We start from the raw sequence: 24,710 nt of genomic DNA on the forward strand, positions 1-24,710 counted from the left end.
GAGGAAGGGGTGTGGAGAAGAAACGGCCAGAAATGTGGTAAATCTTCACTTCTGATTGAAATCATAGGTGGAGGTGGTTGGCCTGTGGTGGGTGAGGCAGAGCAATGGGGAGAAAAGCAGCTGTACCTTCTGCCAGCTGCGGCAATTTTCCGTAAGGACAAACCCGGAGGCATTTTCATTTGGCACATTTGCCTCATGTTTGTTGCCATTAAAAATGTTTTCTCAACTTGGGTATTCACAGTGCAGCGTTTAGGCATCTCCAAATGTTAATCTTGATGCCTTCAGCCCAAAGCCTCCATGGTAATGAAAATGAACCATGTTGGAGGCTTTGCATTTCTCTCCAAAGCCTGTGAAGTTCGGAACACCCTGTCCAAAATGAATTTAATGCATGAGAGAGGGAGGTGAGGCCAAGCCTGAGCAGGGGCACCTGGCTGCCTCACGTGCGACCGTGGGGCTTGCTGAGGTGCTGTCCAAACTCCCCAGTTACCAATTCTTGTAGCCTCAAAGAGGGGAAATGACATCTAATGATTGAGGGAATGCTTAGTAAAATCAAACGTATTGGTACAAGTTTGACTTTAAGACAATTGAAACAAGCGAGTTAATTCCAAGATATAAGTGGTTTTCTATAACCCGCAAAGCACTTCATTGAGCACTGATAAATCCTTTATCCAGGAGAGTGACTTCACAAGATAGATGAGCTGACTTCACCATGAGGGATATGCTCAGCAAAACTAGGGGAAGGGTTAATTGTGGCAGCGGGAAGGAGGCCTCCAACTCAAACAGCCCCCCAAACGAGGGCAAAGCCCCGCTTGGGGAGCATGGGGAGCATGTGCAGTCGGTAAAAGGCTTCGCGCTGATCTGCATGGGAAGTGGGAAACTAGTACCAGCCCTGAGCATGACAACGCACACGCCATGTACTATGGATATGCCGGTGCTCTATGGTATATAATGCGTGCCCTCGAGCAGCTTGGTGTGCACGCTGGGAGGAAAGATCCCCGGTGCACCCAGCGCTGCGATACACGCGTATCGGCTTTCTAAACTGCCATTCGGTTTGGAGAGCCTCCCGGTTACGCCTCCCGGCAGCAGAGGAGCTCGGAGCCGCGTGATGGGCCCCACCCCGCGCCGCCCGGCTGTCCCCTCAACGGTCCCCTCAACGGTCCCCTCAACGGCGGCGGCCGGGGGCAGCGCGGCCGGGGTCGTCCCGCGGTAACGGGCCACCCCCCCGGGACCGTGCCGCGGCGCCCCCCGCCTCACCGCGCCGTGACGTGGCGGGACGCGCTGCCAGGCGCCCAGCCCCGCCCCGCCGTGACGGGCCCTGCACACCCCGCCGCCCCAGCTGGCGGCCACCCCCGCGACGGCGCCGATGACGCCCCAGCCCAGCCGCAGCCCCCGTTGCCGGCCCGCCGCGATCATCTGAGCGCCCCGCCCCCGCGGCAGCTGTCCAGCTGATTGGCTCGCAGCGCCAGGCCGCACCGCCGGGCGGGAGAGGCCCGGAGCGGCTGGCAGGAGGCGATTGGCGGAGGAGGCTGTCGTTCCCCGCCGGGCGAGTACCCAGGAGCCCCGCCCCTGCCGCCGCACCGTACTTCGGGATCCGCCGCGTCGGGATGAGCCGCGTTCTCCCATGGAGACCAAACGGGCTGAGATCCCCAGCAGCGTCTTGGACGATCTGTGCAGGTACCCGCGGGGCGGGGCCGTTCCCGGGCTCTCCTCACGCCCGCCGGCGGCGGCCGGCCGGTGCCTCGCCGTTCCTCCTTGCGGCGCCGGTGACACCCCCGTCGGCTCCGCGGCCCATCCGCTGCGGGGGGCGGGGTGAGCGCCGCAACCCCAACCCGCCACGGCCCCGATGCGAGGGGCGCGATCGCGCCGCTGGGCCGGCGGGGCCCGAGTCGCTCGGGGTGCTGCGGGGGCCGGCGGGCCGCCGAGGGGGAAGCGGGGCGGCCCCGGTAGAGGCGGGGGTGTCGGTAGTCCCGCAGCCGCCCGGAAGGGTAGGGAAGGGGCTCGGTGCCACGCTCCCGCGCCGCGCTGGGCACGCTCCCTCGTGACGCGGTGCCCCGAGGCACGGACACGGCGACGGAAGGGCGCCCGCCGGCTCCGCAGCGGCGCGGCCCGGGGCTGCCCGGCGGTGCGGGGGGCTGGCGCTGGCCGCCGGGCTGCGCCCGTGACGTCGTCGGAAGCGTGAGTCTGCCGCGACCGTCGCCGTTCGGAGGCCTGGTTTAATTTCGAAGTGGCGGGGGGGGCCTTTGTGCCCCTCACCTCTGCGGGGAGAGGGCGTTCCAGTCAGGAGAGGAACGGCCGAGGGAATACCCTTGGGTCTGGGGCTGGCCTCTCCGCTTGCTGGGCCTCTCCGGGTGGAACGGCTAGCTTTCCTTACCCGGAAAGCTACACACTTAAAATTGTCATAAAACGTGGGTTGTTTTTTCCGGGAAGGGGGGAACGTGCTTTTCCCCTTTGCTATCACACCCCCTGGTCATCTGTGGTGTGGCCCTTTGGACCTCTTAATTGATGTGTCACCCCCAGAATTTGATGCCCTAGCTCAATGTGATACTTGACGTGAAATAACCCTTCTGTTTTACCACTGCCAGAGGAACCCCCCCTGAAGTATTTGTGTGCGAGAGGGAAAGGTGAGTAGAGATGAAGGACACTAAACCTGGTGGAGCGACTGTTTTGAAATGAGTGAAAATGCTGTGGAGTGATAACGCTACAGGGAGCTAGAACTGCTCCACACAGCGATGTTTTTTTTTTGTGTACCTAATGCAAGAGTCAGAGTTTGCAATATGCAAGCAAATCTTTGATTCTCTGAAGTCTGGCCTCTGAAGCGTGTTTGTATTTCCATTGTGTCTTCTTTGGGCTCCCTGCAGAGAGATGGGACTTGTCTTTTAGATCCCTGCTCACATGTGAAGCTGGGTTTAAGACTTTTTCCAGCAAACGCAGAGGGGAATCACACTGCTTACAAAACTGAAATAGCCTATGAGTGTCACTCCTGTGGGGTGACTGATAAAAGGGCACGTGAGCTGCTGTAACTGCCCCGAACACTGGAATTACTATTTACACTAATTGGCTGAATCAGTTGGAACAGCTGCAAGTGATCTGAGTGCCTACACGGGAGGCTCTTTGAGTAGCCTCTGTGTGGCATTTCCCTGAGCTTCTGTCTAGACAGGAGCCCCTGTGAGGAACCTAAGGAAAGTGGTTCAGCTTAAAGTAAAATCCAAATGCATTTGAATTCACCAGTGCATTATGTTGATGGAATTAGCACCAGCTCAGTGTGGTCCTTCTGTCACAAGGAAATGTATCAAGCAGGTAAAGTGGCAGATACAGTAAGAAGTACTGATGATTGCACACACCTGCATACACAAACTTTTAATAACTAAGAGTTTTCTGGAGAGAATCCAGGCCTTTTGCTTCAGGACAAAGAAAAATATCCCTGTCCAGAGACAGAGCGTGGAAGTCTGACAGATATCCCAGCACTCCCAAGATAGAAATAAAACCAATAGTTCTGTTTTGTGGACATCTAAGCTTTAACTTACCTTTTTGGTTTTCAAATACATCAAAAGAAAACTCTCCAAAAAAATCATTAGAAACCCTCCCAAAACCTCAGACTACTGGGTAACCTTGACTTGAAAGTAGATGTATTTAATTGCTTAGCTAGTGAGGGTAATGTGAGTGGTTGCCATCTCTTAAAAATTCACTAACAGTTATTTAGATTTGCAGCTCACACCACTATGGTACATATAAAAAGATACTAGAGAATTCAGATGGGTCCTGTAACTTTCCAAACCTGTTATACTGAAATTATAATTATTTTAGTACTGAAGTTTTATTTGCTGACAGAATTCAGAAAAAGAAAAAAATACAGGTTGTGCTAGAAAATATTTTGAATCTTATCAGTAGCGGAGTATGAAAAAATTGCTTGGCTCTTTCTACCAAAATTTCCAGTAATAACATTTATAGATTGAAGAATGTGGGAAGCAACAGATATTTTAATGACCTATTTACAGCCAGCCACCTGAAGCAAAGCACCACTGATCTTCCACTCATTTGTTTTCTCCCATGAGCCAAGGCTTGTCAGGCTCTGTCACTCTTCCAGTACACAACAGAATTCTTTCTCTCTTTTCCACGGGAAGGCCAGACTCCTCTGCTCCTTTCTGTTCTTTTGTCCATGTCCAAGCAAGGCAATGTGTCTGAAGCAGGGCTGATCTGTTAGCACTAATGAAAGTCAACAAGGTGAATTAGGAAAAGAGGCAGATGGTAACTACAAGCCCCTGATCTTCCATTCTAAGGCTTTTTGTTTTTTAGTTAAAAGCTGCACAACTAAATTCATACAATTACAAGACAAAACAGCATTCCAAAGGTAGAATGTGACAGCAGCTCAGAGGCATACAGTAAGGTAGTGGAATATGTAACAACTTCATATAGGTTATAGCTAAACTTAAATGTAGATTTTTTTTAATGCATGTTACTAAAAATTCTCTTGTATGTTGGCTTTATTAAATCAAGTACATTGGGTGTAGGGCCGTCAGGCCCTGGGCTTTGTTTGACTTGTGGAGCTCAACATACGAAGTTACCTGCTGTAATAGGTGTGTTTGTAGCTGACTTCAGAGAGTGTAATACTGAAATTATACGTCACTGAAGCCTGTAATAGAGAATCAGTATAAGCTAGCTCTTTTTAAAAAAAAAAAAAACCAACAAAAAACCACACCAAAAAACCCAACCAAACACATGACTTTTTCTAACAGTGTAAAATAACAAGTAGGCTTTTATATTCAGCCATAGAGATCTGTGTGAGAATTCAGCATAAGTTGTAATCATGGTGGTGATTATTGTTAAATGCTTTTGTTACAAAGCAGTTCTCCTAAGAATAACAAAAATAGGATTACAACCACTAGTCTAATGCACTTAAGAATTAAATTTTTACTTTCCAGGCTGTCACAGTTTTTCCCTGCTGATAAACTAAGAGACTTCTACACTCAGAATTCATGTTCAGAGGGTAAAATGTTACTTGCTAGCAAGTAGAAACAAGTTGAAAGCTAAAGCTAGGTACATAATGTCTTCAAACATTTGTTGAGTTCCCTAGGCTGTTACAGAATCACACAATGCCAGAATACAATTTATTCTAGTTCTTATCAAACAATACAGTAAGTTATTGTGTGTTTGATTTTCAGCAGTAGGACTACTTTGACCATTTCTGTTAAATAATGTGTCACAAGTATGCACGTCACTTTGTTTTATCATGCTGTCTTGTGCTACTGAGTTGTTCTCTACTGAAGAAGTGGTGATACAGAGTCTTAATGAAGGTTTTGGGGCTTCTTGGTGCTGTCTCCTATAAGCAAGTGCTGTTACTCCATCTTCTGACCTCAGGACTGTGGTGGGTTAACTTTGGGCTGCAGCCAGATGCTTACCCAGCCACTCACTCCCCCTCTGTCCAAGGATAGGGAAGAAAATAGGGTGGAAAGCTTGCCGCTGTGGATGAGACAGGAGGGTTGCTTACCAGTTACCATCATGGGCAAACCAGACTCAGCTTGGGGAAAATTAATTTAGTTTGTTGCCAATTAAAATAATTTCGATAGAGAGAAACAAAGACAATTTAAACACCACCTTACCCTACATCTCCATTTTTTCCAGGTTCAACTTCCCTCCTCCTCCCCCATGAGCAGTGCAGGGGGATTGGGAATGGGGGCTGCGGTCTGTCCGTAACGCTTTGATTGTGCTGGTCCCTCCTCCTCATGCTCTGCCCCTGCTCCAGTGTGGGTTCAGTCCTGGGGGCTGAAGTTCTTCAGGAAATACCCATCTGCTCCAGCATGGGATCCTCCACAGGCTGCAGTGTGGACACATGCTCTGCCATGGAGCACATACTCTCCCTCCTTCTTCTCTGACCTTGGTTTTTGTGCTGCTGTTTCACACTCATTTTCTCTGTCTGTCTGGCATTTTTGGTCTTAAGTACACTTTCCTAGAGATGCCACCATTTTGGTGCTGGCTTCAGCTGTGCCCTGGGGTGGGTCCACTGGAACCAGCTCTTCTCAATGGAGGCCAACTTCCTGCTGCTGCCAGCTGCACCTCATGCAATATAAGGTGCCTGTTGTTAGCACTTCATTCACTTTAAGTAACTTAACAGTTAACTTTTGTTAATAAATAGTGTTCTAATTGGTCTTGCTATTGTTATTCTAAGCCTAATGCTGAGGTGGTTTTATTCCTTTTTTTGGTACTGCTGCATATTGTATCTTCATATTTATGTTCAGCTACAGTGCTGAGGCAAGAAAACATCAAGTAGTTATAAAACAAAATAGACTTAATCTTTTTTACCTTTAATCTACAGCAGCTTTGTATGTAAGGGCTGTTTTCGGCAGTAATAGAGCCTTCAAAAAGAAAGGAGCAGTTGGGAGGGGTTGTTGGTAATTGAAAATTGGTAAGTAGGAAAATAATTGTTGAGGTGAATGAGGTTATTTATGTAATGGAGAGTGTTTGCTGCTTTAAGGGTATCTGGTCAAGGACCTTTTTCAATGTGAAAACGGGATAATAAGAAAAGGAGGAAGCCATAAATGAACTGTATAGGGATACAAACCTCAGGGAGGAACAATAATGGAGGTGGTGATGAGAAATGAACCTGGCCACTGATTGGTAAGTGTGTGTGAGGGTGTGGAAATGTTAATTCCAGCAAGTTTATCTGAGTGGATACCTGCTCCTGGGAAACCAAGGGAGAAAAGGGTGAAATTAGAACCAAAAATATACGTAGACCTTAGAAGACTAAACACAAACAAACCAGCCAGTCACAGGAATTGATGGGGTATGAAGAAGCCACAGGTGACTTCCAGGAAGGTCAGCCTGATCTTTGCAACTGATAAGGCTGTAAACCAGGGAGGAACCCACACACCAAGGTGGGACGGGTGCCGAAGGGAAAAGGGAACAGGGGTATAAAAAGGAGCTGGTGTTGTGTGAAACTGGGCTGGTTAGTATGCTTGCCTGAGTGGGTTGTTTGCCTGGTGGCCATAGTTTGTTGTATCTTCTTGCAGCTTATTAGAGCTTTTCTTAATCTTTTTCTCTGCATACTATCACTCCTTACCCCATGGATGTGTGTGCTGCAAGGATGAATGAAGTGCCACGCTGATGAGAACTCTATGTGTGAGTGGATGGGGTGTCAGCTAGCAGAGTGAGGGTGGATATCTCAGTGCCAGCTACTCACATGGGTGGGGGGTCTCTGCTTCCAGCTTCTGGGGTGAGAGTAGTGAGTGTCATGAAAACCAGCTCCTGTGGGGCCAGTGTGTGAGTGAGGAACGGAGTGCCTGCAGCTGGAGCAGGACTGTGGGTCACAGCCCATGTATCTGGTGCTAGCTGGTGGGAGGGTCAGTGTCTTACCTTTCCCAAACCTGTTGTGCCTGTGTACTCACTAGCAAACTTCAAGCTGGACCAGCTAGTGAGGTAGGGACCTGTGTGATGGGTATGAGAGCCTGGGATCTGGGTAGCGGTGTTACCGAAATCTTGGCATGAAGAACACCATCTTATCGACACCAGTAGGATTCAGATAAGCAGACACTTCTTTATTGATGGCTGGGTGCGTGAGTGAGTCCTCTCACGATCAACGCACACCAAGCTTCAAAATCATACACCATATATAGAACTTGTTCATACATATTCATTAAGTATATATATATATGCATAAACATAATATTTCCCAAAAATCATCAACATAGTCTCCTCCCGTATCTGATTCTGCACAGTAAAGGTTAGAAAGATCTAGAAATGGGTCTGGGGTACTATTTGGGTAGGTGGTACATGAGTCGGTGGTTGTGATCTCCCCCTGCCAGAATTGCCTTTTACTTAAGGTAACTGTTTCTTGGCAGGTATCTATGGGTATGGGTTGTTCCAGTTGACTCTCCCCAGTTCCCATTGATTCTACATTTTGACATCTCAGTGTATTCTAGTCTACACATAAAAACTGTATCCAATCATCTTGAACCTTAAGTCTGTTATCTAAGTTCTAATCTTTCCTACTAGGTGATTCTGACCTATTCTTTCAGCCTTGGTACAGGGCTGTACAAAGGATTTCATAGTAGCTGTCTGTTGTTGTGCAAACACAAACTCCACTAAAAAATTTCTTATAATTCTATATTCCTATTAAAATAACTCTATAAGATCAAATGTGTTTCAATATAATCAAATATGGTTGCTAATTCTAACTAATAACAAATTTGTAACATTATGTACTGTGTGTCCCCCCCTGGGGATACGTTCAAGGCTTTGCTACTGGTTGAACCTGCCAAAGGGAAAGCAGCAGCTGTGTCCTCAGCCTGGGCACAGACCCCAGGGCTGGGCTTCAGCAGCCAGGCAGAAGGCAGTCCTTGGCCAGAGTGGTTGGGAGAGGCAATCACTTCTGACATCCCTTAACAATTTATACTTGCCAAATTTTAAAAGATGTCTTAAGTATTTCTGGTTCTGGCAATGATATTACATGCTTTTGGATTTAGCTGGTGGTACTCCAGAGCTGAATGTAAAAGATGTCTGCCGAATTCTTTAAGTTGAATGGGGTGGATGCCCTTCCATTTCCAAAAAGAAAATTATGTTGTTCTTGATCTTACAAATAAATAAGTAAAGCTTATTCTGCTTAAGTAAAACAACCTGTCACACAGTGCTGCTTGCACTTGCATCTCTGGGACTCTGTGTTTGTGTGCCGGTATCTGAGCTGAAGCGTAAAGTAGACTTGAAAAATAAACCAGTTGCCCACATTCTATTTCACACCGTGAAAATTAGTAGGATTGTATTGAACTTTAAAATCTATGTAAATTAATAGTTTATTGTGGTTTTAAGTGAAAATACATAGCTGTGTTTAACTTGTGTTCAGAAGAAAATGTGTTGACGTCTGTTACCAGAGTTTGCAGATGTTCTTTACTGGACATGCAAAAATTCTTTCATTCTTGTAATATAGCCACTTACATGAGATGTCCTTGCTCTCTTTGTTTTCACAACAGTTAGTTTACTTAGTTTATAGTAATTGACTTTTGTGAAAAACGTCGTGATCCGTTCTTCTTGATTTTAGAAAGTTGTATTTTGCTTTGATGTGAAAACCTTTTGCTGTCCAGACCACAAGGAGGTTTGGGTGCTCTGTGCTAATGTATCAGGAGTTCCACTGTTGCAATGCACTTTTGTTGTTGTTAGATTTATTTACATTAATAGATTTGGCTAATCTTACTCTTTTTTTTCTCTCCTGGCAGCCGATTCATTTTGCACATTCCAAGTGAGGAGAGAGACAATGCGATCAGAGTGTGCTTTCAAATTGAACTTGCCCATTGGTTTTACTTGGATTTCTACATGCAAAACACACCAGGATTACCTCAGTGTGGGATAAGAGACTTCGCTAAAGCTGATATCTTTTTTTATTATTGTGATTTTTTTTCTTTCTCAGTGGATAAAGTCCAAACTGAATATTGTTAATGAAATTTAATACTTGTAGCAGGTTCATGTTAGCTATTAAAAGTTAGTGTGTGATTTTGTCTGTTCATTGCTTCCATAATTTTGTGGCATCCACAAAAGAGATGTTTCTCAGACTTCTAAAGAGCTATGGAAACAGGTAATTTCAGATCTTTGAGGATTTTTCCTTGTGGTTGCGCTTTGGAAGACTCAGTGGGTATCATGGTTTAACCCTGGCCAGCAATTAAGTAGCTGCTTGCTCACTCCCCCCACAGTGGGATGGGGGAGAGGATTGGAAGAGTGAAAATGAGAAAACTCATGGGTTGAGGTAAAGACAGTTTAATAGGTAACGCAAAAGCCACGCACACAAGCAAAGCAGAACAAGGAATTCATTCACCACTTCCCACAGGCAGGCAGGTGCTCAGCCATCCCCAGGACAGCAGGGCTCCATCCTGTGTAACGGTTACTTGGGAAGACAAATGCCGTAACACCAAACATCCTTCCCTTCCCTCCTTCTTCCCCCAGCTTATATACTCAGCATGACTACCCACAGTATGGAATATCCCTTTGGCTAGCTCAGGTCAGCTGTCCTGGCTGTGTCCCCTCCCAATTGCCCATGTCCCTCCAGCCCTCTGGCTGGCAGGGCCTGAGACACTGAAAAGTGTCCACACCTTATTCCACACCATTTACATCATGTCATACTTCCCTATACAATCTTATTAACCACCCGACCCCCTCCTTCCCCATCCTTTGATGTAATACACAGGTATCGTTCCCCTAGTCTATGGACCACTGCTGTAAAAAATGTCTATAAAATGTCCATTGAGTTCATTTAGTCCATGACTTTGGGCTTTGTCTGTTGTGGTCACTCAGGACAGGTTTATTCGGCAACAGAGAACTCTGTGCCAGAAACAGTGGATTTCAGAGATGAGGTGTTCATGGTGTTTTGTCTCCTTGATCTTAACAGCGATGTAAATGTTAACATACCTGAAGGTGGTATGTGTTCTGCCGTGGGCAGTGGTGTGTGTTTGTTGGAAGCACTGACCGCTGCTCCTAGAAGCAGTTCTGTTGGTAGGGGAGAGGATGCGTTTTAACTAATTTGAGTGGCTGGCCTCTTGCTTTTTTCATTGCTTACGAGGGCTGCTGGAACACATGCTATCTAGTCCTTGCTGGAGAAAACCTCATGGCTTTAATCCAGCAAGTGTTTTAGTTTTAACTGTTTCCCATGTGTTCTTGATGTGGGATTGGAGTGGTGTTTGTTACTTTCTTGATAACATTGGTGTTTTCACTATCCAAAGTACTTAATGATAGTATTATCTGCAGTTTCACTGTATGTACTTGCCAATTTTGATACAAGATTTGAAACACTACGGCTTTTAACAGTAAACTAAAAATATGTTAATTTTCTGTTGCTTGTTATTATGCAGTTACTTTTTATTTATGTTAGATACTTTTTTATTTGTAACTGCATTTTCAGAGCAACAGAGTTCTTCCGGTAATTGAAGGCAGTGCAGGAAAAACACAGTGTAGTAGATGTTATTTGGTCATTACATCTATCCCTCTCAACCTTACATTTGCCAGAAATATTTGTTCTGCTGCAGTGTTGTATATTTAAGTACTCTGCTTTGGAACATTTTTTGTTGGTAGTATAATTTTATATGTAATATGTAATACTTTTTTTAAGGACTTGTAAATTTGCTTTCAAAGGTTTAATTATAAAGGTGGTTCATGTTTTCTCTGCATGGTGGGTTTTGCTAAAGTTACTAGAATTTTGATTTCTAACTTGATGCCATTAAAAGTAATTTTTTGCATAGTAAATACTTCAGTACAGATTTTGTACTGCAGTCTAACAAATGATTGTGGCAAAAATTTATTTCCATTTCAAGCAGGGGATGAAACTGTATTTTTGTCTGTCTTTCTCACTTCAAAATGAAAATACGTGTTTAAGAATAATACGTATTCAAAATAACTGGTATGTGGATACTTTTCCTTCAAAATTAGGGGAGACTTTCATTCAGACAAGCAGCATTGTGACATCTTTTTTTTTCTTGTCTTTTTTTTTTTCTAAATAATTGGCTTGTATTAGAATTACCAAATTATTTTATGCTTTCCGACATTTAGAGTTTGGCAATGGATTATTCATTTTATTTTTCCAAGAGAATATATCTTGAAAGCACTTAAGGGAGGAAACATGGTTATTTTAGGTGTTGAGTGGCTATCTTTTATATGTCTATGTGATTTGCACCTGGATATCTAAGTTTATCTTCCTTAACATCCGTCTATACTCTTCAATCACTGCCCTTTTTTACTTCCTCAAGGTGAAGATGTACAAAAGGTTTTAGAACAGTGGAAAGAATATAAAATGGGAGTGCCAACGTATGGTGCTATTATTCTTGATGAGACGCTTGAAAATGTAAGTACAGAAATTGTTGTGAAGGGCTAGAGGGAAGGATGGCATGTGCTGGAAGAAGTAATCTTTTTATTGATTAAATTTTTCATTTGGAGGCAAAAATGCTTCAAATTCACAAAAACCTGACAGTTACTTGACACTGAGTGTGTAGAGAACTATAGTATGAGAGGTAGTAAACACACTTCCACTTGCTTTCCTACTCAGGTTTGGTTGTGGGGGGTTTTTTTGTTTGGTTTTTTTTTTTGCATTTTGAGTTCCACAGTCCCAGAAAAAAATTCACTGTTTTATCAAAACACAGCAAATCTAGTGGATTCCTTCTTTCAGGCTAAAATGTCTTTTCTGAGAAGCAGGCAACTGAAGGGAACGCATTTAATAGAAGTTGTTAGAATAGTGGGTATTTGACAGTTGTGTTCCCTTGTATTTTGCAGGTTCTTTTGGTTCAGGGCTATTTAGCCAAGTCTGGATGGGGATTTCCAAAAGGGAAAGTAAATAAAGAGGAGGCTCCTCATGATTGTGCCGCTAGAGAGGTAAGTTATGTTTGATTCTCTTAAATTTAAGCTCAAGAAATGAAATTTTGCTGAAAACTGGATATATGCATTAGATGAAAAGACATTTTACTTGGATATATCATTATTGAGGTCAGGTCAATAGTCTATTCTTGTAGAAGTCTTCCATAGCTTTTAGTGCTTTTTCGAGTTCCAGAGTGATAATCAAGAGTGTGGTTATATAATTTAAAAATCACTGTTTGATGTTTTTAATTGTCTTGCACTAATTTGATAGGCTAATTGAGTACCGTTTTTAAAATTCTCTGTTGAACTATCAGTTTACTTTTAAGTGTTATTTTTGGTGCTTGGGAAATCTTACGTACTTTGTGGCTTTTGGAGTAAAATTTCAAGTGCCACAAGTGCCACCATAACTGTAAACAGGTAGAAGAATGGGAATTTAGCTTATGTACACTGGGCTATGTGAAGAGGCTAAAGAGTTGAGTTGGAGGTTGTAGAAGATTTTGTAAAAATTGTGAAGAACTTTATTTTTCTGTTTTTCACTGGCGCAGGAGCAAGCATCAATGCCTGTGGCAAGTAAAACCTGAGAAATAAAATAATCTGTGGGATTTATTGCTGCTGGAGACCTAGCTATATAGTGAAGCTGCATATTAAAAACAGCCTATAAAAGAATATTACTGGTATGAACTCAAATGTTTATGTAACATAATACATCCAGAATTTTTGAGAGAGAAAATTAGATGAGGGAGAGTAGTAAGATGCATTAGTTGGACCGAATCAGTATCGGGAAATCATGGATTTATTTTTTTTAAATATACCTGTCGAAGGGGCATGAATGAAAACTTCCATATTTCTGATTCCCTGATGCTGCTTTCCATATCACTCATATATTTAATATGGGCTTGGAAAAGCAACATAAGGTGTTAGATCTTAACATTGCAATAATACACAATGGACACACATGAAATAAACACTTTTGTGTTAGCACTTACTGATCTCTGAGTGGAGAACATTATTTATATATTGCCAAAGAGTGCAACGCCTGAGTTACAGAATGCACTGGGCTGTCATTGCAAAACTCAAGGGCTGGGGAAAGATGGGCAGAGACTTAATAAGGTTAACTTGATTATTCAATGCATGTCTCTTGCCCTGACCCCATAAATAGCTTGTTCAGTCAAGCTTTTGCTAGTCAGGTGCTTTTATGATTTATCTAAAGGACTGAACTGAAAGGAGAGGAGACCATAATAATATACGGAACACAACACTGGAGAGGACAAGCTAGGTGGAACTGCTTCAGGAAAGAATGATGTGAAGTACGTCTTCCTCTTTACTTCAAGTTAGCTAGCGAAAGCATTAAATAGGGAAAAAAAATCTTTTGATGGTGTTTTTAATTTGGAGAATTCATTTAGATTACACTAGTGAACAACACTGTTGCTATGATCTTTTTCCATCAAGGTAGATTGCCATTGTGGATTAACTGGCAAGTTCTTCAAGGCTTACATGTGGCTAGGAATCAGGACGTCTGTAGTATTTTTGCATAAATCTTTTAACTGCTTTTACTGGAGTTCAGCACAGGTCTAAAACTATGAACTGCTTCTGCGTAAAGTCTAATTGAAGAGGTCTTCACTGTGCAGTGCCTACACAGTTCAGCAATATTTCAGAAGTTGGTGAGGGCAAAACCATACTAAATGGATGATTCTCTTGGTAAAAGGAGTTTCTACAATGAAAGATTACTTAGGAAGGGAAAACATTGGTGTTAGTATTAAGTATGGAAGAAAAGTATATCATCTGTTAATTGAGACAGTGTGTAGTGGGGTCTTTTTTGTTTGGTTTTCTCCCCCTAAACTCTGCTGTTACTAACGTAGTTGGAAAGACGGCTTTACTTTTGATGTAAGAGGTGTTCTGTGTGCTAATTTGTAAGACTGACTGGTCACTTACTTGCTTTGTGTTAAACACTTCTGTGTTTTTCATATTCGTGCTTTATTTCCTCTGGATTTTCGAAAATGGAACTTAAACCATTTTTCTGATACCAATATCTGCATTGGTATTTTGCTAACGTATTTTGAGTATTTTTTCCTAGTATTATTTTATATGCAGTTATCTTGTTCTATTTTTTGTATTATATTTACCCACGGGAGAGGGGGGGTGAGAAGAGGTTTTACTGAAGATCCTGTCCATCTTTTTAATTCTAAATCTGGTCTTTAAAAAAATTTAACTCAGGACTTCTACCTTTGGATTATTGGCAGTGGTGCTTAATAGCCCTGGGGTTAATATCCACATATACAAGTGATTGCTCACATGAGTGTTTTATTATCTGGGCAGAAATATTTTGGATAGTGGTATCGATTCTGCATGTTTTCTGAGTACTTGTATTTCTTGTGGAGATTTTAAGGACTAGAAAGATTCTAAAAAATGAGTGTTTACTTAGCAAGCTTAGAGGCATGATCTGATTTAAACTATTAGGTGTGTTTGACATGAATCGTTCTATGCTACAAATCTTGTATGTTTGAAAATGTTATCAAAAGTAAATGTTTTGAAGCAAGGCTTTCAACAACCTGATCTAGTGAAAGATGTGCCTGCCCATGGGAGTGAGTTGGACAAGGTGATCTTTGAAGGACCCTAGCAACCCAAACCATTCTGTGAATCTTTTAAGCCTTCATTGCCAGACCATAAAATATACAAAGGAAAATGGTCTTTTAAAATACCATTGTCTTTCCAGTAATCTCAAGCAGGTATAATACTCCTGTTTTTTCCTTTAGGGTACCTGACAGGGCAGTTTTAAGGTTTTTTTCTATGTGAATGTGTAATTTGAGTTTTGTAGTAAGTTTTGCTACTCTGTTGCTGGGTTTTGTTATGATCATAAAAATGATTATGTATTTTGGGGGTAGAAGGTTCGTGGAGTAGCAGGATTGTTGAAAAAGAAAAACTGAAGTGCAAATAAACCTTGCTAGAACTTGAAGATATCTTTACTCCCCAAATCGTAGGTTTTGCTGTGAGTAATATTTCCATGCATCCAGCAGCATGGAGGAGCAGCTAGAGACTCCCCATCCATATTAACAAATTGATACATGAAGGTGTAATAGAGTTCTTTCAACTTTTATAACAGGTGTGTCTTAGAGAAATGTAAAGCACATAGGATCTTAGATACTTTTTTCTATTATTGAGCATGTATGTATGTGTAAAGGCTTGTTTTTCCCAGCAGTAGCCAGCTCTCATGGAGAGATCTGAAAAATAGTCATTCCTTGCCTTGTGTTGATAGGTAAATCTGAATACACACACTGATTTCATCTATATACTTCTCAGGTATTTGAAGAAACTGGGTTTGACATAAAAGATTGTATCTGCAAAGAAGATTACATTGAGTTGCGAATTAATGATCAGTTAGCACGGCTCTACATCATTCCAGGAGTTCCCAAGAACACAAAATTCAACCCCAAAACTAGAAGGGAAATTCGGGTATGTGTTATCTTGTTTGAAACTATAAGGACCTTGTTGTGGAGCTTGATTTCATTTTAAAGCTAATGGTCTGTAAAATAATGAAACTACCACACCTGATGAATACCTCAAACACTAGGTGCAAATGGCATCTCTGCACTGTAGGGTCTTGTCAACTTCCTGCAACTCTACTGCAAAGATTGATTACTTAACCAGGTGTCTGTCTCCATTCATCGTGAAAACAATGTCAGAGCATACTGCCAAACTATAGTTCTCTCCTTTTCTCTTAGGTGGTGTATGCGTTAATAGTTTCGTGTTATTCCTAGTTATAGCTGTATATATAACTATATATTCTTCTGAAAATGTAATTATTAATTGGTGTGGTACAAAAGCCTGCGTATCAGAAGGAGAAACTAAGGATTGTGTTCTGTCTTTCATGGCTAGTACCATCCAGATTTAGAGAATAGTGTATTTTAAGGAGGAGGTTGGGCAGGTGACACAAAACGGGAACTGTTTTGGATGGTTTGTGTACCATTAGGTTTTGAAAAGGTATTGTGAAAGGGAGAAGCAAAGACTCAGGTAGTAGACTTGTTGGAAACTTTGTTCCTGATATACTGAAACTTCAAAGATTATGTGCCTGTCTTGTATACGGATTCAGTTTCAAACAGCTGTCCCTGTATTCTCATACAGATGGTGCCGCTGAAGAGGGCATCTGGCTTTCTAAATTGGAAAAGATACTTGTAGTTGACTAGGCAGGATTGTCTCAATTTCTTGCATTAGAGACTCGTTTTTCAAAGTAAGAAGTAAAAGAAGATGAATTTCAAAGTTGTTTTTTTTTAAAGTACAGTAAATACCCTCCTCTGTATACCAGTGACCATCTGTGTGGGGTGATGAAGAGTTCTTACAATGGCAGATTTTTGCCTTCCTACTGAAGCACTTGTCTTCATCTGATCTAATACCAACTGGGCGTGCATTTTTGTATTCCCTGTAGAACTATATTGAAAACCTGTTCAGTATGTAACTTCTTTCCATAATGTTCGTCTTGTCTGAACCTGAGGCTCTGGGGCTAGGTTCTGCAATAAAAAATGTTGTGTGTGTTCTTCTGTATACTGTATATTCAGAATTCTTGATTTTGTTCCCCATTCTGCAAGTATACAGGTTTAATAGTTAAAACTATAAATGACAAATCCTGCACTTTACCCATTTTTTTTTGTCTTTTTTAACAAAACCTGAAACTTTGCAAATAAAATCCCCTTCTTTTCTGATAATTGTTGAACTAGTATCGGTGGTCTAGTCTTGATGGCATTTTAAATAAAAATACAAGAATAGTAGTGACTTTTAAAGTTATTTAAAGTCTCTGCCTTTATTTGGTATTCCATGTGCAGTGGTTTGGTTGGTTTTTGAAACCCTTACTCATAATGTAGTTGCTGGATAATACCTTTCATATTTTAGGCATCGTATCTTGCAATGAGTATGTGTTGTACCATCTGTTACTCTGTAGTTGCAGTCAGAGGAATGACCCCATTGTTAATTAACTTTTTGTGAAAAACCCTGTTGTGGTCCATTAATTAAAGTCTTACATTGTAATTTTTTAATTAAAGGAAATAATTGTGGTTGATACACATTTGTAGTATTCCGTAAGGCTACAGTAGTGGGTATTTTGATTTTATTTCTTGTCTTTTCTAGAATATTGAGTGGTTTTCCATCGACAAATTACCGTGCCACAGAAATGACATGACCCCAAAGTCCAAGCTGGGTTTGGCACCGAACAAATTTTTTATGGCAATTCCCTTCATCAGGTATGTTTAAGATGAGGCAAATGCTGGGCCACTGTCTTTCAGAGAACTTCAATTTCTTTAGATTTGATTTAGTAAGTAGATTTTGTTGCACTTCCGTTTGTTGCAGGCCATTGAGGGAGTGGATTGCCCAAAGATATGGAGATTCCTCAGACAGCGACCATGGATTTCCATCTACAGGTAGCACACCCTCTAAGCCCAACTTGGAAAAAGCTAGGTAAGAACCAGGTCAGTTTAACATCTCTGTATCTTTTCTATAAAACATTGGTCATACAAAGCAGCTTGTGCTTTCTGTTTCTCTGAGTATTCATGTTCCAGTAATAGAAAGGGTTGATTAAAAATAATTTTAAAAAATAAATTTAATAATAAAATTAATAAAAAAATATAATAAATATATCATAGAACTTTGAATAGGATGGTAAGTTAGCTGACATCATGATACACTTTCTTGTTAAATTCTTATGTGTCAGAACTGAGGTAATTTTTTGAGTCCTGTCTGTGGGAATCCAAAACCAGAACATAAAACAAGCAGGTATCTTATTTTGCTTTAAATTCAATGCTTTTGGCACATCCACAGAGGAAAAACAGGACTTTCTAAAGTAGGGTTGTGAAGTGCTATCAGAAGTAGCTAGCTAGATAAAACCTGCGGGATAGGGGAACAAGTGCTGCTGGCTTTTGATTCAGCTGAGCAAAAAGTAGTAGAGCAAACTTCAAAACCTGTAGTCCCAAAGAGAAGGCTGTGCTCCAGTAAGTAGTCAGGTCACTCCTGACACTAATGACAGGACAAATGCGAACATGAACATAGCTGGCTTTCTATGCAGAACGTAGATTTCCCACTAGCAGACAAAACAAAATTTGGTGGATGCAGTGAGCAGCATTACAGTTTCCACACTAGGTTACTTGAGCTTGCCTTCCAGGCTGTTCTTGAAAAGCAGAAAACTCCTTCATATTTCCCTTCTGCTATCCGTAGGTTTGAAGTTGTGTTATACACTCTTTTTCCTGTACTAGATCCAAACTTCGCTGTAGTCAGCAGATGTTTACAGATGGCTTTTCAGGAGAGCAGTGGGTGAAGCCGAAACAGCCACAGAAGCCATATAGTCATCCTGAGATGTCTGAAGCTTTGAAAATAAAGGTAGGTTGTTTCTTAGGGAAACATAGGAATCTGGGCTATGTAAAATGCATGCCTTTGTTCGTAAGGGTTGCTCTCTGAAATAAAAATACTGAATTTTGTCACTATAGCATGCAAAAATAAAAATATGGGGGGAAAAAAGAAATATCCTGGGGATTCTCAGATTTACCACCTGGGTATCAGGTGGTAGTTGTGTTGTTTCAAGTATAGATAGTAATTTCTACTCCCATTTTGGTGTCCTTCATGTACCATTTTGAAATACTTTGGGTACCTCTAGTATATATGCGTCTGTGTATGGGAACTCACTGAACTGGATTTATTGTGTAATACAGTGTCTGTAATAGTGCAGGAGAGACTGAGTAACAGCTGATGACTCTCTGTAACTATACACTCAATTTAATTTCAGTGTGCTTCAGTTAGTCTACAAAAAATACCATTTACATGTTTTGAGGTTATTTAGAGGAAAGTTTTAACTAAGAAGTAGGAAGTGTCAGTGCAATGGTGTTCAATGCTGCCATTTAAACTCTTCTTTTTACTACATTTTGGACTTAATGACAGAGTCAGTGCTTGAGGAGCAACGGCAGAAGGCAGTATCAAGATGCTTCCAGCCAAAAGAAGCGGACAAATGGAGTCCACAGTCAACCAGTTAAGCAAAACCATACCTTGGTAAGAAACGTGCAGTGGCTGTCTCATTAATGGTTCCAGTAATGCTTAAAAAATGTTCAGGCCAATGTCCTGCTGAAAGAGAGTGCATATCTATCAAAAGTATTTAATCAGAGTATTTCGTATGTATGTGTAGAAATATGGTGTTTCTTACCTTAGTATATGTATACATCTATAGACAAGCATACCAAGCTTCAAAATCTGCATTTTGGAGGTGAGTCTTATTTTAGCAGTTGAAAATTTGTCAGCTGTTTCAGTAGACAATTCTTCAGGTTTCCAGGTTCCATGTGTAGTACATGCCTTATTTATTCACGTATGATGTATTATTGTAAGCATGGAGTTTTGTTATGCAAAAATTAGATACAAAGTGGTATGCAGATGCTTATTATTTCCCTTCTTTCTAGCAAAAATGTTGAGGTGCAGGCTTGATTTGAATGCTAGATTCTCATACTTTTTTAATCATACAGTACCACTACAGCAGTTTGTAAATTCCAGTATGACATTCTTTGTTTGTAACATTTTCCTTGCACTAACTAATTTTATTTGTCCCCATAGTTCTGCTGGCTGGGAGAAGACTCACTGATACATATATATATATATATATATATTTATTTATTTATTTATTTAAATATATATAATGTCTTTTTGACACACCCTCTCCCCCACCCCTCATTCTTTATGGCTCTTTAATTCTGTTTTGTTGGCTGTTGTGTAGCAGTGAGCCCCAGTTCTCCATGCAGCTCAGCTGGCTTGTCCAGGCTTTAGTTTTTCGTGTGTACTGGCTGTAAGACAGATTTTTCCCATTCTGGCTTGTGGTTATTACCTTCTCTCTGTTTTTCCTGTAAAAGTGCAGAAACCATAAACTTTCATCCTGTAAAATCCTCACTGTAGCAAGAAATAGTTAGGTGGGTTTGGATCTGAGAGCAGAAGAACAAAAAGTCCATTGACTGCCTAGAAATTTGGGTGTATAGAAAAAAACTGTAATGGGAATATGTAGGATCTTGGTGGAAACAACTGGAACTGTTAATACTCCACAGTTATTTTGTAGGCTCTTTACAGACTTTGCTAAATACTTAATTTGCACTTTCATAATTTTCAGTGTTTTTGAAGTTTAAATATTTCATGTCCCAGTGATAATTTGCTAACACAATTTGGAAGCCAGGGAACTCTTAATTCACACAGAGTGCAAAGGGCCATACTTTTCTCTGTATACTTACAGCAGCCTACCTGGGGCCAAAACTTCACCCTTCCCTGGAGAGTTCTAAGTTTGTGTCTATAATGAATGCTAATTTAATTGGCAGTATCAGTGTATTTGGAAATATTTCCCCTTGCTTTTTGGGACAAGCTGATCGAAGAACAGGCTTATGTATGTGCAATTTTGTTTCCACACCATCCTATGCAAGACCTTTCTAGCTTAAAACATTTTGAAAGTACTCAAAAAATTTTTCCCTGAAAGCCTGCATTTCAAAAATGGTTTGACTGTTAAAAGGCGGCATGCTTCTGAAAGACTTGTGAACATGAAGCATGCTTACCACATAAAGTAACATGACAGGATTAATGCAGATACAGTGGGAGGCGAGTCTTAGCAAATGTAACCAGCATGCCTTTTAGCTGATGCTTAAGCTATACCCCTAAGAAATAGAATGCCATTTCTTTATGATGTGTGTAATGTATGGTCATTCTTTTAACCAGAAATGTGAAAAAAGGCTTAATCCAAGAAGACTTCAAGATAACTTTGAAACAGGCAAGTGAAGTCTGAATTTTCATCTGTTGTCATGTGTTACAGACTGAAGGTACCTGCATAATGATGGTCAAGGGTTTTTCCTTGTATGCTAACCTACCAAATGTTACAAAGCCATATTACTGTTTATTTTTTTTATTTGGCTAACTTTCTGTGCTGCTTCATATTGCTAGTGCAGTTCTTCTCCTTAATTGTTCAGGCTGTCAGATTATACCAGGTGGCTGAGTAAAAAGTAACTAAAAGCTGTTTTATGAAAATAGCATTTGAGTGAACACAATGTTGGTAATCGGGTGTTGGTTCAAGGGTTTCTGTCCTGCTAGTAATAAGCTGCAGTTGATACTGGACTGCTCTGGAGAGTGCACATAGTTCTTTACTTACTGCTCAGAAAATAGGGCTGTATTTCTTTCCTCCTTATTAAGAAATTACCTGCAAAACAGCACCTGTTGGTAAAACTGGCTATTCAAAGCATCTTCAGATTGCTGTGACACTGAAGATTTGTTCTAGCGAATAGGTGCCTTGTAAATATGGCAGTTTGAGCTACTACCTTCTTCTGTTTATGTCCAGAATAATTTATAATTTGTCATAAATATTAATTGAATTTGCATTTGAGGTATGGCTTTGTATTGTTATTGATACTCTTACTTATCATCTGTTTAAAATTTAATTTTCTTTTTCTTTCTCTTTTAAGCAGATGCAGCATATGAGATGTGTTGCTCCAGTGAAGACCCACTGCCAGAACATGTAGAGGGGCATTCTGTGGCATGCAATGGCCATTACAAATTTGCTTTCTCATCAAGAGCTTTCTTGAGTTTCAAGTTTGACCATGATGCCATAATGAAAAGTTTTGACCTCTGACAACTAACTTAAGAGGAACAAAAATCAGACTTGCCTGTTGCAATTGAGGGGGTTTCTTATCCAGCCTTACTCTTTCTCAGGAGTTTGTTTTGTTTGTTTTTAAATGCAATGCAGGGACTGACTGGTGGTTTGGAAGGGTTTGTTCTCTTTGCAGTATGGGAGTGGCATAGTCAAGTGTTGCACTTTAAATGCAGTATAGCCTTTGTCTACAAAGTACCTTTCCAGTGTTCAGTTCACTTGTTCCTAGCTGTGCATTAGAGGGCATTCTTTCTTGTTTTTAACTTGTGTGTTTTATAGAATGTCATTGACTTTTTTCTTTTACCTGTTGGAGTATACCAGCTTGCTAAACTTTTAACTGCTCTGATGTAAATTAATGGACTTGTTAGTCATTATTGTGTAGTACATTGCAATATTATAGCAGTGGCAATGAAACGTTCTCAGAGGACTCTGTCCTAGTGATTTTTGAAACCAAGTTGCACATTTCAAACCTAGCCTCAGCCTGTCATCCTTTGTCTTGGTTGCTTGCCCAAAATACCTTCCCTCTTTCACACAGGTAGTTTCTGTTGGCTTGCAATCAGTAATACTTGGAGTCAAATCTATTGCATGTTGACTTCTTGTACCTATTCTGCCTCTGTCTTCAGAAAGGATACACAAAACAGGAAGAACTTAGCCATTCAAAGTGTCTAGCTTCAACTCTTATGCACTGTCACCAGCTGGGTAAGAAGAAGTTGCAAAGTTTTGTGTTATCCCAGTTGCAGCTGCTTTCAAAAAAGAAAAGCTTAAACTTTGTCCGTGAGAGGTTCTGTATGAATGTAAGTAAGCCTCTGTAGATCTCACTGAGGAGGAAGGCAGGTGCATACATAAAAGAGTCATTGTGTGACACTAAATGGCTTAATCAGGCTTGCAATAACTATTCTAAGTGTGTCCAGTATTGTATTTTGTGCTGTTGTCCTCAGATCTTGTGTAGTGTGTAATCTGTAGATATCCAGTAGTACTGAATTGCACTTGCAGTTAGCATTTAAATGATGTAGCCTCAGTCATTTTCAGCTACAATGCTTTCTTAGTAAAAATATCAAAGGGGAGGGGGGAGGGGACGGGACACAAAAACCCAGTAAGAGTTGAGGTGACAAACTTAGATCACCTTCATGATTCAAGTTAAGGGGTTTTGAACATGTGCTTTACAGTTGAGAGAAATGCACTGAAGTAATTAGTTATAACAGCTTGTGGTAGCAAGCATGTTGTCCAAGATTTAAAAATGGACTTTTCTCTAAAATAAAAGTAATTGGTAACTTCATAGGTTGAATGAACTATGCCCTTGTCTCATCACAGTGTATGCTCATGCACTGAGCCTTTATGCAACTCGTGTGTCATCCAAAACCAAAATCCTGGTCTTCCTTCAACCACCCTACTTCATCTACCCTACCTGATGTTACCTAGTGGTTTTCCTTAGAAACAGGAAAAGACAGCTTTAAAAACTTTCTCCTGGTTTATTTATCTTCCTGCTATCAGGTGATTTGGGACTCTAATGCTGTAATAATCTTGGTGATAGAACTCTGGTGATAGGATCAGTCAACAGGAATAACAACAGACTGTAGCATTTCCTTCTGGGGGACAAGAGTCCTGAGGGCCTTGCCTTTCAAGACCAAATCCTGAAATGGCTCAATCTAGCTTTTGTCTCACTTTGTTTTAAAAAAAAAACAAAAACAAACAAACCAACAAAACCCAAAACCAACCCAAAAACACAGAGCACCACCAGCCCACCCCAACCCAAGATATCCAAAGACTGTTCAAAACAGTAAATGAACAGTAAATGGCAAAGAACAGTAAATGAGAAGGTGGGATAATGCTGGAGGAGGTTATGTTACTCAGCATCAGGTGAAAACTAATACGTAGTTACTTCTTTAGTGCACGTAGTTGATTTCCCAGCAAAAGTGCCTTTACTCATGGTGAGGCAGAAGTTTGTATTCATACCCTGAGGCTGCTACTGCCTGTGGAGTTAAGAAGACTCTCCTAAGGCATGATTAAGTATCGGGCTGTGGAAATCTTTAATAAGTAAGTTGACTTCTCAGATAAGTTAAGAGTTATATTTCATCTAGTGCTGTGTGAAAAAAGGGAGATGTTGACAAAACAGTGAACTTGGAGCTACTGTCAACTGTTAGGGAAATTGTGTCCCAGGCAGAGGAAGTCTTTAGAACAAAGCAAGTGTGTCCTATGAATAGGAGATGCTGACTGCCCTCTATATTCACTGGGTCATTTTTTTCTTAGTGAAAGATTAGTTTGTTGTAAGAGAAATTGGTTGTTTTGTTAAGCAGCCCAAATTGGGGCTTATATGTATGTCATGATTTTAGTAAATCTAGCCTTAATGTGAGTTGCAAATAAATGTGATAAATATGCAATAACTTCTTTGTATGAGGGTACTGTTTCTTGTAGTAACATTGCTTTCAGCTTTCTCAGTAAGGTTTCTAAGAAAAAGATGTAAGCGTGGTGGCATGTGATCTACCTTATGGCTTCCATCATGCCCTGCACTGTGAATATTTTGAATTGTTTACTATTGTTTATGTTCTTATTTTGCCATCCTTTTATAATTAAGTATATTTCTAAGTTTAAAAGTACAGTTTACATTGTCTTCTAATATAACAGTGAAGAAATAACAAGTGAGACAGAGAATTTGGTTCTGTGAGTTTTTATTTTATAGGAGCTAGACACAGGGGAGTAAGTAACTGCATGTCAGACTCAAGAGCTGATGTCAAGATGCTTGAAAAACAAACACTGCTCAGTTTGA

General features: G+C 41.0%; 1 protein-coding gene across 4 annotated transcripts; it reads left to right on the top strand.

Moving 5' to 3' along the window:
* Positions 1–1,518: 1,518 nt before the first annotated feature.
* DCP2 (decapping mRNA 2) lies at positions 1,519–23,639 on the top strand. 4 transcript variants are annotated; one of them, XM_055698404.1, is made up of 12 exons: positions 1,533–1,674; positions 2,583–2,621; positions 9,201–9,352; positions 11,682–11,809; positions 12,235–12,333; positions 15,613–15,765; positions 17,431–17,543; positions 17,650–17,757; positions 18,549–18,672; positions 19,228–19,335; positions 21,025–21,076; positions 21,762–23,639. In XM_055698404.1, exons 1-12 carry the CDS (start codon positions 1,622–1,624, stop codon positions 21,926–21,928), a joined length of 1,296 nt encoding a protein of 431 aa, XP_055554379.1. In that variant the 5' UTR covers positions 1,533–1,621; the 3' UTR covers positions 21,929–23,639. The 4 variants fall into 4 exon arrangements, with proteins under 4 accessions (XP_055554381.1, XP_055554382.1, XP_055554379.1 ...); XM_055698405.1 differs by having other exon boundaries at positions 1,535–1,674; positions 21,765–23,639; XM_055698406.1 differs by lacking the exon at positions 2,583–2,621 and having other exon boundaries at positions 1,519–1,674.
* The last annotated feature ends 1,071 nt before the right edge of the window (positions 23,640–24,710 follow it).

This window comes from Falco cherrug, chromosome Z (assembly GCF_023634085.1).
Source record: "Falco cherrug isolate bFalChe1 chromosome Z, bFalChe1.pri, whole genome shotgun sequence".
In the NCBI taxonomy this organism is placed as follows: Eukaryota; Metazoa; Chordata; class Aves; order Falconiformes; family Falconidae; genus Falco; species Falco cherrug.

What these genes read in the sequence shown, in the direction of transcription:
- DCP2 (XM_055698404.1), top strand. Translation starts at nt 1,622, where the DNA reads ATGGAGACCAAACGGGCTGAGATCCCCAGCAGCGTCTTGGACGATCTG. An exon ending in CCCAACTTGGAAAAAGCTAG is followed by an intron (nt 17,758 to 18,548) that starts GTAAGAACCAGG and finishes TTCCTGTACTAG; the next exon opens with ATCCAAACTTCGCTGTAGTC. An exon ending in CTGAAGCTTTGAAAATAAAG is followed by an intron (nt 18,673 to 19,227) that starts GTAGGTTGTTTC and finishes ACTTAATGACAG; the next exon opens with AGTCAGTGCTTGAGGAGCAA.